The sequence below is a fragment of the Lactuca virosa genome, chromosome 9, assembly GCF_052849685.1.
Source record: "Lactuca virosa cultivar CGN04683 chromosome 9, Lactuca_virosa_CGN04683_v6, whole genome shotgun sequence".
NCBI classification, from domain to species: domain Eukaryota; kingdom Viridiplantae; phylum Streptophyta; class Magnoliopsida; order Asterales; family Asteraceae; genus Lactuca; species Lactuca virosa.
In genome coordinates, this window is record NC_136434.1 from 77,567,043 (window position 1) to 77,579,865 (window position 12,823).

General features: G+C 33.8%; 1 protein-coding gene across 1 annotated transcript; it reads left to right on the plus strand.

Annotated features, from left to right (window-relative positions):
* The first annotated feature begins 7,814 nt into the window (after positions 1–7,814).
* LOC145136489 (low affinity sulfate transporter 3-like) lies at positions 7,815–12,086 on the plus strand. The gene is made up of 12 exons (XM_079070623.1): positions 7,815–8,393; positions 8,486–8,534; positions 8,616–8,823; positions 8,909–9,083; positions 9,186–9,251; positions 9,346–9,576; positions 9,656–9,782; positions 9,894–10,180; positions 10,976–11,169; positions 11,333–11,412; positions 11,509–11,585; positions 11,675–12,086. The coding sequence occupies exons 1-12, from the start codon at positions 8,025–8,027 to the stop codon at positions 11,822–11,824; spliced, it is 2,013 nt and encodes a 670-aa protein (XP_078926749.1). The 5' UTR covers positions 7,815–8,024; the 3' UTR covers positions 11,825–12,086.
* The last annotated feature ends 737 nt before the right edge of the window (positions 12,087–12,823 follow it).

A 12,823-nucleotide genomic window follows, 5' to 3' on the forward strand; every position in this document is an offset into this window, starting at 1 on the left:
GTCCATCAGACTGCTGAAAAGTTAAAAGTGATTAGAGAAAGGATGTTAGCAACTCAGGATCACCAAAAGAGCTATGCTGACAAGAAGCGACGACCAATGACATTCGAAGTTGGAGATTCGGTATTGCTCAAAGTCTCACCATGGAAGGGACTTATAAGATTTGGAAAGAGAGGAAAGTTGCGTCCAAGATTTATTGGATCGTTCAAGGTTCTTCTGAGGATTGGGAACCAAGCTTACAAGCTGGAATTTCTGGAAGAACTGGATGGTATTCATAACACTTTGCATGTGTGTTATTTGAGGAAGTTTACCGGAGAAGTTCCCGATATAACTCCACTTTCGGAGCTAAGGATTGATGAAGATAAGAGGTTAGTCGAAGAGCCTGAAGCAATTGTTGAACGTAAGACAAACAATTGCGACGCAAGATGGTCAAATTAGTGCTTGTGTGATAGAAACATACGAATGGGTCGAACCTCACCTAGGAAATAGAGTGACATGATGAGTCGCTATCCACATCTGTTTGCTGATGCATGATTCCGGGACGGAATCATCCTAAGGAGGAGAGAATTGTAACGCCCGCGTTTCTGGCTAAGCATTATTGTAATGATTTAATGGTTAGGGTCAACAACTGTAACCTATTTTGAAGTAATGAAGAAGAATTATTTGAGTATTATGTGATTTATGTGCAACATATGTGCTTATAACGATAGAATAAAATAATAATAAAAATATACGTCAAAAATAGAATAAAAATTCGAACCAATATCTTTGAAGAAAGTTGAAGTAGTCGTAACAAGGATTCCAGAGATATAAGGAACGCTGAAATCCGACTTATAACGAAGAAGTTATGAACCGTCGAAGTTTTGCGACTAAACCAACACGACATCGCGTATCTTAAAAAGTGAATTTTCGATAAGCTACTTTTTATCCTTATAGATTTAAACGAAAGTCATATTATATGTTAAACCGAGAACATACATAAAAAGAACGTCCAAATCTGACTTTGTTTGAGGAAGTTATGATTTTTCTAAGATTCAGCGTAGCAGTATACAGCCCAAAAATCGAATTTTAGATCGATCGATTTTTAGCTGACACAACCTAAATGAGAATTGAATATCTCATTAACAGGAGCACAACTATATAAAGACAGTCAAAAATGGACGTCGGATGACAAAGTCATAAATGTTTAACGGACTTTAACTCTCTAAGCCTGCTAAAATATAACTTTAAAAATAAAGTTTAAATTAGCTGACAGAGTCTAAACGAAAGTTGTAGATCACGTCGCTACCTACGCGTGGATATAAAGAACGTCAAAAATGGATCTCGTATGCAAAAGTTGCGAATTTTAGAAGATAATTAGTTTTTGAAGTAAACCAACGAGCGACACGTGGCACGATCTGAGCCACTACCTCCTCCCCACGACTTTCCAACAGATGGTGAAATGTGGCGACATTATGCCTAGCGTAATGCTGGAGTATGCCTAACGTACTACCACATTCCAGCCTATAAATAGAAGGCGCAAATCACTCCATTTCTCACACCATTCTAACCCATTCTCTCTCAAACCTCCCCAAACCCTCTAATCATTTCCCTAGCACCTCCTAGGTGTTAGAAGCGAGTCCTAGAGCGCCAGAAGGCACCAAGAAGAAGAGCTTTCGGCTCAAAAGTTCTGCCTATGTTCAGCCCGGTTCCTCGCTAAACCCCCTTGTAAGTGAGTTATGCTTACCCTACTTGAAGTATAACTTATGTTTAAGTTCATTATCATTATTATGAACCCATAAATAAGATTTATCAGTGATTCAAAGTCGTTATACTGATTGATCTACTTACGGGGATGATGTCTAGGCTGTGATTTAGTGAGGTGTTTAAAGTGAGCTTTCCAAATAATATACTTCGTATACCAAACAGACCCTACCTCCGATATGATCCTACCTGGTTGTTCCTTACTTGACAGATCATGAAAGTAGGCTTTGAGTTAATGATGAATCTAGACTAATAATTAGTTGCAATAATTATTTGACTAAAACATAGTGACAATAATACTAGGTTTCGTCAACTGAAAAGACAATTGTTAGAAGCGAAGCGCTGCCCGAATTTCGAGTCATCATTTTAACAAGTGAGTGCATAGTTACTTTCATCTTACACATAGATATGAAGTATTTAATATAAATTACGTGCTATGTGTGCATATTATCTGTGTTCTTGATATCTATGTTGGATGAACAAATTATACATGTTTTATTCAATTTAAACTGTATATGTATTTTATACCTATAATTATGTTGGATAAAGATGGGTAAATGAAATAGATGTAGAAAGATGAAATAAAATGATGATAGACCTCGATGTTGAAAGTTGACCCAGTCATCTAGCGGAGTATAGATGACAACCATGAAATATATCTAGACAGTCCAGTGGAACACTGGCAGGCTCGCAACCTGTAGGTGTTTTTGAACTACGTGTTCACCAGGTGTACTCCATCCCCCTCATGGTTATCTTACTAACATATATTTTTAAGGGATCCCCTAAGTAGTATTGTCTTCCCGATGATAATCCTTAGGCTAGGTCCCTTGAATTAGATGCTTTAGGGACAGAAAGTGAGGATAACGGGAAAGGGTAATCGGGTTAAATGATTTGATGAAATTAAAGAACTTAATTATTGTGGGTTGAAAACCCTATGTGCTCACCAGACTCCCAAGCCTGACCCACTCAATTTATTGTATTACAGGTAGTGGCAAAATAGCACATATGTGATAATCAGATGACAGATCTATGGATTATAGGCCGTTAGAATAATAGATGTTTGTAAGACATGTACTATTTTTGTTTATGCTTATGCACTGTATTGATGATGTCATCCCAACGTTTTTAATATAATGAAAATACATTTCCTCGGAAATGATTTGATAATATACTTATCATATTTTTTGGAACAAATTACGCAATATTATTCTTAAAAATGATACTCTGATTTTAAATAAAGCATAAACAAATCGATTTTTCCTAGCCGTGAAATTGGGGATGTCACATGTAGGAGGATGGGTAACACAAAGGAGGGGAGGGGAGGGGAGGGGAACGAGTGTTCCCACTCACTTTATTATTTATCATAATTGGTCGCTACATTTATAAGAACCGGACAAAATATCATAAAAGACCAAAATATGGGTGTAATTATCTTTTTACAGCATTTAACAATTGAAAATTGATGGAGTTAATCTTAAGGACCATGCCTGCAACTTTTGAAAACCACAAAGATGAACCATCCCAAAAAACAAAAAATTAAACTAAATTGTTATTGAATGTGAACCATATATACCAAAATTTTAATTTACTCTTTTAAATATAACAAAAAGAATAAAGGATGAGAGATTGGTTGCATAGGGGTGTTCTTTAAAAAAAAGTATGACAAATCTTAAAAGGCATGTTATTATGCGCGCCAGTAACGCATATAAAGAAAATTTTACTTTATTGTTTGGGAAAATTCCACAAATATCATTAAGTTTACACAAAATTTTGAGACACTGTGTTATTTTTTTCTCAGTTAAGACACTTTGGTTACCAATTTGTTTTAATATTGACAATTTATCCGGTTACTCGGTTGTCAACTGATGTGACAATCTTTGATAACGTGTCAGCTAACATTGCGTAATGACGTGTCGCTCTTTGTTGAAATCATATTATGGGTTTCAAAATAGGAAAATAAAATAAAATATAGCGACTTTTTATGATAGATATCCAAAATGCAGTGACTTTTATGCAATTTCATATTAACATAAAAGTAATAGACGTATGTAGTATTGTTTTTCATACAATCTTTTAATTCTATTTAATCATACGTGAAGGGGTAGGAATATATATATATATATATATATATATATATATATATATATATATATATATTATTAGCACTAGAATAGACAAGTAATCTCCTTTTTAATGATTAATTAAGATTATGTTTTTAGAAAAGTAAAACATACCTAATCATGGAATTGTGATGATTTCGATGTTGCAAAAAACCCATACCTAGTATTGCTTTTCTCTTCTCCATGAGGTCTTTTATAACACAAATGTTAAAACATAGTCTCAACATATAGCTCTTGCCAAATAATCTTATTCTCTAGATACACAAATGTTCTACCACTTGATTTGAGAGATATAAAATCGGACACATTGGGCCATCTAAACATCGCCAATCTCTATTTCTTTTTGCAAAATTAACGTCTAATCTATAACCTCATAGCTCCTTATAATCTATAAAATACCTTAAGTAATTAGGAACCAAACCTTGTTAGCTTATACCCTTTTCAATTTCTTCCTTTCTAGGTACTATAGGAACTAATCGGAGGGTCTCTCTTTGTTATACATGAATCTCCATCACAACCACATATGCACACCAAAATATTCCATGGGGTCTCTTTTCTTGTCTCATAATGCATGAACATAAACGAAATCACGTCCACATAGCATACTGAAAGAAAGTTTATAATATATTATTTCTTTTTTGGAGTTCCCTGGAAAATAACACCACCAACAACCCATGGAAGATGTGTTATCATATATATATATATATATATATATATATATATATATATATATATATATATATATATATATATATATATATATATATATAGGATATCACATCTTCCATGGGTTGTTGGTGGTGTTATATATATATATATATATATATATATGTGTGTGTGTGTGTGTGTGTATACTGCCCCTCCCCTTTTGCAAGAGTCTACGTTTGAAGCTCCACAATTGCAAATAAGAAGACTAATATATGTGTATGTGGTCAGCCTATTTGAAACTTATCAAAAGTATTATTGCACCAAACACATACACCATTGGTTGACATCGCCACTCTTGACCTAGGCAAATTTCGTTTTTAGCACCTTCTTTCCAGGTCATGTATTTTCTCCTTCTAATATCAAGGCCCTTCACCATGAAAATCACCACAATATGTCGATCATGTTTAACTTTTGATGCAACCCTTACTAATACAAATTTCGTTTTTAACACATTCTTTCCAGGTCAAGGATTTTCTCCTTCTAATATCAAGGCACTTCACCATGAAAATCACCACAATATGTCGATCATGTTTAACTTTTGATGCAACCCCTACTAATACAACTTCCCTTATCTCTCGTTGTTTTCCTTGTGCCCTTTACGGCACACCTAACTCACGGACACGAAACCCTATCATCTTGTGTCCCTTGTCTTTTTCTTTGGTTGTCACTATCTAGTTAATCAGAGAATATATGATAATACTAAATTGCACAAAAATCACTACATTTTGAAAAAATTTGTCACAAAAGTCATTATATTTTAGTTTTTTTTCTTTCAATTTTGATACCTAGAATGTGATATCACCAAAAGTGATACGTCGTCATATCACATAATCAAAACTGACATGTCAGCAGACATACTGGTTGATCAGTTAAGTTGTCAGAATTGTAATAAAGTGGTAAATTGAATGTCTAATTTGAGACTATAATAACGCAATGTCAAAATCGAATTTTAGTTTAAACTTTAGTGATTTTTGTGGAATTTGCCCTTGTTTCGACTTAAACAGAAATGTATTCCTATGATTTTTGTTTTCATAAATGAATTTGTATCTACTTGCTAAAGACTTAAAATTAGATCATGGCAATAAGTGTAATTAAAGTTTTTTTTTGAGAAAATACAGCATCAAGGATTTACGCAAAACTGTAGAAGTATTGTCCGTAATATGAGAGTGAAGTTGATTTAAAAATTTTAAGCGAATATTTCAAAAAGTTGTGTGAAAAATATATTCTACATACATATACAAAAGGACAACAATATTATCAACTTGACATCTGTCCACCATTGAAAACGTCAAGTGAAGTTACAACTCCATGATGAGTAGTTTTCACTTTTCAGTCAGGAGCATGTGGTTGACGAATGTTTCTTTGTTTGAAAGATATGGATAAAAGGGTTTCACTGTTAACAATTTTTAGTGAAGTAAGCTTGTAGACTAGACATCTGGTTTTGGGTATTGAGCACTTAGAAAGAATGCTTTCCACTATTAATTAAGAATCTGAAGTGTAAAACTGAATTGTCATGTATAGAATAGTTTTTCAAATTAGTGAGATATTGAAAGTTATCTCTTTATTTGTTCTTCGGCATAGTTCTTATCTAGTGGAAGTTGAAAGCTCATCGATCATGTTATTCGAGCGATAAATTTCTTCTTGATTGATCCTTTTTATCTTCACATATATATTCGATTTATTCTAACTAATCATTTTCTTCAATTTATACACTCCTCTATAGTTTTCAATCTTTTCGTTGTAATCTTAATCCACACATTCAATTTGTGCGAACTAAAAATACCAACGTTGAACAAAAAAACTTAAAATCTTTCAACACCTAATAGTTATAATATTTCCTTCATCATAGATCTTTCCCACTCCAGAAGGATGTAGTAGTTTCTTTTATAAGAGTTATAATTTATCAAAGACTAGTTATACAAAAGTTTCATTAGAAAATTCACACAATCCGTAAACATGTGTATAAGCTTAAAAGATAAACTACAAATCTAGGTATCTTATCTAACTTGACAAATACTATATATGTTGTCGACAATTATAAAAACAAGTAGAATAGAAATTAATGAACCAAAATAGAAGACACATGCTTAACTTTTAATAGTAGAAAGTAAGATGTAACATATATATAACAAGACGTACAAATTATAAGGCATGAATTTCCATGGGAAGCCATTCAGGGAGAATATGTCAAGGATTGTTAGTTGGGAATCATTTCTTAAATTTTTCACAAAAGACTATTGTGATGGAAAGCCAAAATGGTGTTAGTTAACATGATGTCGTTACATGTTGATTAAAGCCACTCTCAATGGGCTAGGAGTTTACTTAGTGGAGTTTCCGCACAACAAAAGAGGGCATCATCTAAATCTGCTATAACATACATATATATCATGGTTGTTTTTATTTGTTGAAGGTTTTAGGTACTGATTTATGAAATAATCATTCTTTTTGTAATATCAACAAGTAATATCTAATATGTTCTTGTATTAGTATCTCTTCCTCTATTGTTACTCCTTTTATTGGATTTTCACCTGTGGCCTCTATACTCAACTTACTACTGAAATATTAATTCCTCTACATTCAGGGGGCGATCCATAAATTTTTCGAAGAGAGAGCAGTGAAGATTATAAAATTGTCTGAACTTTATCATCAAATTTATTTTTAACTGATATCAATGTGGATAGTATCAAATTAAATTCGTTTACGTAACAAGTCACCAGCATTTCTTCCTTCATCTTCATATTCACCAATTGTCTAATTAAGAAAACCTTATTCGTTACCGTATTTTCCAAAATAATACTATATGTATTTTCATCTAACTAGAACCATATGTTCTATATGTATTTTCCAAAATCCAAAACCACGGCTTTCAAATTTATCGATTTTAATTAACCTTTCCATTATCAGCAAAGCCGGTGAATGAAGGGAGGCCAGGTCATATGATTGTCAACAGTCATTTAAAATTAAAAAAAAAAAAAACTTTTTTTTTTCTCTTTTAAAATGAAGGATGAAGTATGACATGGCCATATAATGTGGAAAAAAAATGGTATGAAAAGGGTGGCACATATCAACCAGCAATATTGAATTAAAGATATGGTCAGCGTCGACTTTTCGATTAATGCTCAACCCTCACTTCAAAACTGGATTCAGCTGTAAGTATGGGGTTCCATGGGTAAATCAAACTTACAATTATTATTTTCAGCTGTTGCCCAAGCATGCAGCCTAAAAGCTGGTCGGTAGACCACTAAAACAGTAGTGGGTTTACCTTCATTCGGAATATATAATTATATACAGATGTCTCCATCAGAATAATTTGAAGTTTATGAAAGCCTAACATTGCATCTAACTAAAACCATATGTTCTTTTGGTCGTGGTCCTTCTTCTACCTATCAAACGAGCTGAAAATCATCTAAGCTCCTTATATACAGAGTTCACCCAAAACACTTCAAAGAAACATTAATGGCTTCACCAACTCCAGCTGCGCATCACCCACTTAGCATTGACATGTCCGATCTTCAGCAAAAGCAGAGTACTGAACAAGAGTTTCACTTAAAGAACCAGAGTGCCAAATGGGTTCTTAATTCACCAGATCCTCCTGGATTTGGCCAACACATGTTTGACATGATAAAAAAGAACGTATGCCCTCAAAGAAACAGTATACCTTCGTCAGCATCATTGTCTCCGAAGAAGCAGCCACTTTCCTCGCACGTCATTGCGCTTTTGACTTGCGTATTTCCTGTACTTGACTGGGGTAGAAACTACAAAGCTTCGAAATTCAAGAAGGACTTGATTGCTGGGTTGACTCTTGCTAGCTTAAGCATTCCTCAGGCACATTTCTCAATATTTCTCACCCTATAATCCACTCATTAACACATTAAAAGTGATTATTATTCTAAAACTTTTTCTCTGATTCCTTTCAGAGTATTGGTTATGCTGCTTTAGCTAATCTAGATCCTCAATACGGCCTATGTAAGTTAACAAATCTAGTTTTTTCTTACTTTTTCAACACTTTATATATGCTTATTGTGATTGTTTTGGATGTGTTCATAGATGGAAGTGTTGTCCCTCCTTTGATATATTCTGTAATGGGGACTTCTCGAGAATTAGCTATTGGTCCAGTAGCTGTGGTGTCGCTTCTGATATCTTCGATGATCTCAAAACTAGTTGATCCCACAGTTGATCCTGTATCCTACAGAAAACTTGTTTTCACAACCACGTTCTTTGCGGGATGTTTTCAAGCACTTTTTGGATTGCTTAGGTACTATTTATCCATGAAGAAAAATACAACTTTTTCTTTTTGTTGTTGTTTCTGATCATCAAACTCATTGGGTGCGTGCATGCAGGTTAGGTTTTCTTATTGATTTTCTATCGCATGCCGCCATTGTAGGGTTCATGGCAGGTGCAGCCATTGTTATAGGTCTTCAACAACTCAAGAGTTTACTCGGGATTAGTCATTTTACTACTAAAACTGATGTCTTGTCTGTCTTAGAAGCCGTTGCTAAATCATTTCATACTACAGTACGATGATCGATATTGCTTCAACTTCAACTTCATGTTCAATTTTTCATTTTTGATTTCGTTTACAACTTAATTAATATGAGACTATTTTCATGTTTGCAGTGGTATCCTTTGAATTTTGTTCTTGGATGTTCCTTCCTTATTTTCATCCTCATTACCAGATTTATCGTAAGTAAATCAGCTTTATTCCTACCTGAACATTCGTCATATATATACTTAATTTCTTACTACTAATCAAATGATTGACTTGGTCAAATTTCAGGGAAAAAGGAACACGAAGTTATTCTGGTTACCCGCCATTTCTCCAGTTATATCGGTCATATTATCCACTTTGATAGTATATTTAACAAGAGCAGATGAACATGGGATTAAAATCATTAAGCATTTCAAAGGAGGATTAAATCCAAGTTCAGTCAGCCAATTGGAGTTCAATGGTCCACACCTCGGTGAAACAGCCAAAATTGGTTTCGTTTGTGCCATTATTGCCTTAACGGTGATTGTCTACTTTATAATAGAGACTCCATTAAAGGTACGGATATGGATTTTTCTGATACTTGTTAATTTTTTTACAGGAAGCTGTTGCTGTTGGTCGATCTTTTGCTTCCATTAATGGGTATAATCTAGATGGTAACAAGGAAATGCTCGCAATGGGCTGCATGAACATCGCTGGATCTATGTCTTCTTGCTATGTTGCCACTGGTATAGCGATATATATAAATAATTAACAACTTTTGCACTTGCTCAACTGCCATGTTTGATCATTTTAAAACCATGTGTTATCAGAATTGACATTTTTTTCTTGTGTTGCAGGATCATTTTCGCGAACAGCTGTAAATTTTAGCGCAGGGTGTCAATCTACAGTATCAAATATAGTAATGGCGATAACTGTGTTCATATCATTACAATTGTTAACGAAGCTATTATATTACACTCCTCTTGCCATACTTGCTTCGATCATCTTGTCTGCACTTCCTGGATTAATCGATTACAATGAAGCTTACCATATTTGGAAAGTTGACAAAATGGACTTCCTTGCATGCGCTGGGGCTTTCTTTGGTGTGTTATTTGCATCAGTCGAGATCGGTCTTTTAGTTGCTGTAAGATTCTTCAGAACTATTTCACATTTTTTGATATTGCAATTAAATTATCACAACCCCTTTAATTATTGGATAACGAGTTACCAAAAATGGATAATAAACTGATGGCTAAAATTCAGTATTCCTGGATTTGGTTTTGGGACGTTGAAAACAATATTAGTGTTAGTTGGACAATTAAAGATTCTTTAAACTTCTTCCACCAATTATTAATCATAATGATTAAAAAGATGACTGGATGACCTTCAATATAGTAATAAATTTTGTGGTGCATATCCTTTATAAATATTTAAGTTATATAAATTATATTCCGTCTACTTATAAAAATATTTCATTCGTGTCAAATTTTGAAGCTTTCTTGAACCACTTGTGTTATATTTATCTATATAATAGTCATGTATTATATTAGATCACATTAGCATTATAAATCTTATCTGGAACGTAACGACTTTTGTCTCAATTGGAAAATTATTGGGTGGATTAATTATATGCATGATTGGGTTCTAGATCTCTGAATTAGTTAACCTCACTATCTGATTCAAGCTAGCAGGTCTCCAATATTTTATATGCTGATCGTGTCAAGATTAGGGTTCAAGTGACGTTGTTTATTATGTCAATTTAATAAGTAAACCATGATATAGAAATACCAGTTTATCCATAACAAAGCCATGCACGATTAAAGAATCTTTTGAATATTAACATAAAAGGTTTTATAAAATTATGTGAGGATTTTAAACTACCAACAATAATAAATAATCGTGATCATCAGAATCAAGTATGTTTATGATATGCATGCAGGTTGGTGTTTCGTTTGGAAGATTAATCCTTAATTCCATCAGACCTGGCATGGAAGAATTAGGAAGGCTTCCAGGAACAGACATTTTCTGTGACAAGGCACAATATCCTGGGGTTCTTGATGTTCCAGGTGTTTTCATAATTCGCCTCAACTCTGGCTCCTTTTGTTTTGCAAATGCAAGTCCCATTAAAGAAAGGTATTGATGCCGCTTGATGCGCTCATTTTACAGGAATTTCATATATCTGTAATATGAAAGATTTGAAACTTTCCTATAGAAATACATGCTTCAATTCCCTCTTCACTTTATCGCTTGTGTTTAAGTGTTGTGTTTCATCTTGGTGTTTTGGTTCTCATGGTAGGATTACTAGATGGGCAACCAAGGAGAATGAAAAGGAAGAGGGAAACAAACCGACTAATGGAATCATTCTAGACATGTCGAGTAAGCGTTTCCATAAAATTGCCTGTCACTCATAATGTAAGTGATTAGGGTCTATATAAATTGATTTTCTCATCACTTCTGCTTCTCATGTCTCAGGTGTCATGAGCATTGACTCTTCAGGAATTATAGCATTGGAAGAAATTCACAAGAAACTCCTTTTAAGAAACATACATGTAACACCTAAAGAAACTTAATTTTTGCACATTAATTTCAAGCCCTTATATTACAATAACATTAAGTGTTTTGTGTTGTATTGTTGCAGTTAGCTATCACCAATCCAAGATGGAAAGTGATTCACAAGCTAAAACTAGCAGGGTTTGTCGACAAAGTTGGAACTGATTGTATTTTCCTCACGGTTAATGAAGCTGTTGATGCATGTCTCAGTTCCAGATCTATTGACAATTGTTTATGATACCGGATAATAGTTGAATTGAAGGACTTATCAAGCCAATCTCGTTTGTTTTATACAATAATGGTTGAGGTCTAAATATCATTAAGCACCTCGTATGTTTACAATGATGATGAATTAGGTGTGTTATATTTCTCGACATTCAGTAAGTTCCCATTCTGTGAAAGGTAATGTAATGAACTTTCATCATTTCTAGTCAAGTTATTTTGACTAGTTTATTCTTCATTCGTATTGTTATAAATATGAGGATCAGTTAATTTCTGAATTTTTTTTTAAGAATCACAAATAATTTCAATAGAACATTAGTACTTTGAAAGGTGTGGAATTTTGTTATTACCTTAAAATAAAATGGATTTGTACATTATTATAAAAATTATTCTAACAAGGTAATATCTAATATGTTATTATGTTTTGGAATTAACAAGGATTTTACATGTGTGTTGTGGTGGCAGTAATGGATTAAAAAAAATGACCGTTTTAGTAGTAGGAGTAGAAACTTAGGAGGATGTAAATTGTCAAAACACAAAAATCAAGTATCAAAGTGTAACGTCCCAAAAATAAGACCCAAAAACTTCTCATTTTTAAAATTTCTAAAATAGTACATCATCTCATTTTCATAAACCAAGGTAATCAAAGCTTTATTAATACATCATCGTTATCAGAGTAAATCACAGAATGCGAAAACATGTGATGTGTGCTCTGTAATCATCTCGAGCTCTTTGAAAACCGAAGTACCTGAAACATAAACTGAAAACCATAAGCACAAAGCTTAGTGAGTTCCCAAAATATCACATACCAAACATACTAAATCAGATACTGGGCCCCCGCCCGACATCGAGTCCCACTCGGCTTCGGGCCCCGCCCGACATCGAGCCCCGCTTGGTTTACAGATCTGTCAATCACAGGCCCCACCTGACATCAGGCCCTGCCCGATACATATAATCATATAAACATATAATCATACTAACACATGCGATAATCACAAAGACACTAGCATACCAT

Coding starts and splice junctions, on each gene's coding strand:
- LOC145136489 (XM_079070623.1), top strand. CDS start 8,025: ATGGCTTCACCAACTCCAGCTGCGCATCACCCACTTAGCATTGACATG. Junction 9,577..9,655: donor GTGCCATTATTGCCTTAACG/GTGATTGTCTAC, acceptor ATTTTTTTACAG/GAAGCTGTTGCTGTTGGTCG. Junction 11,586..11,674: donor TCCTTTTAAGAAACATACAT/GTAACACCTAAA, acceptor GTATTGTTGCAG/TTAGCTATCACCAATCCAAG.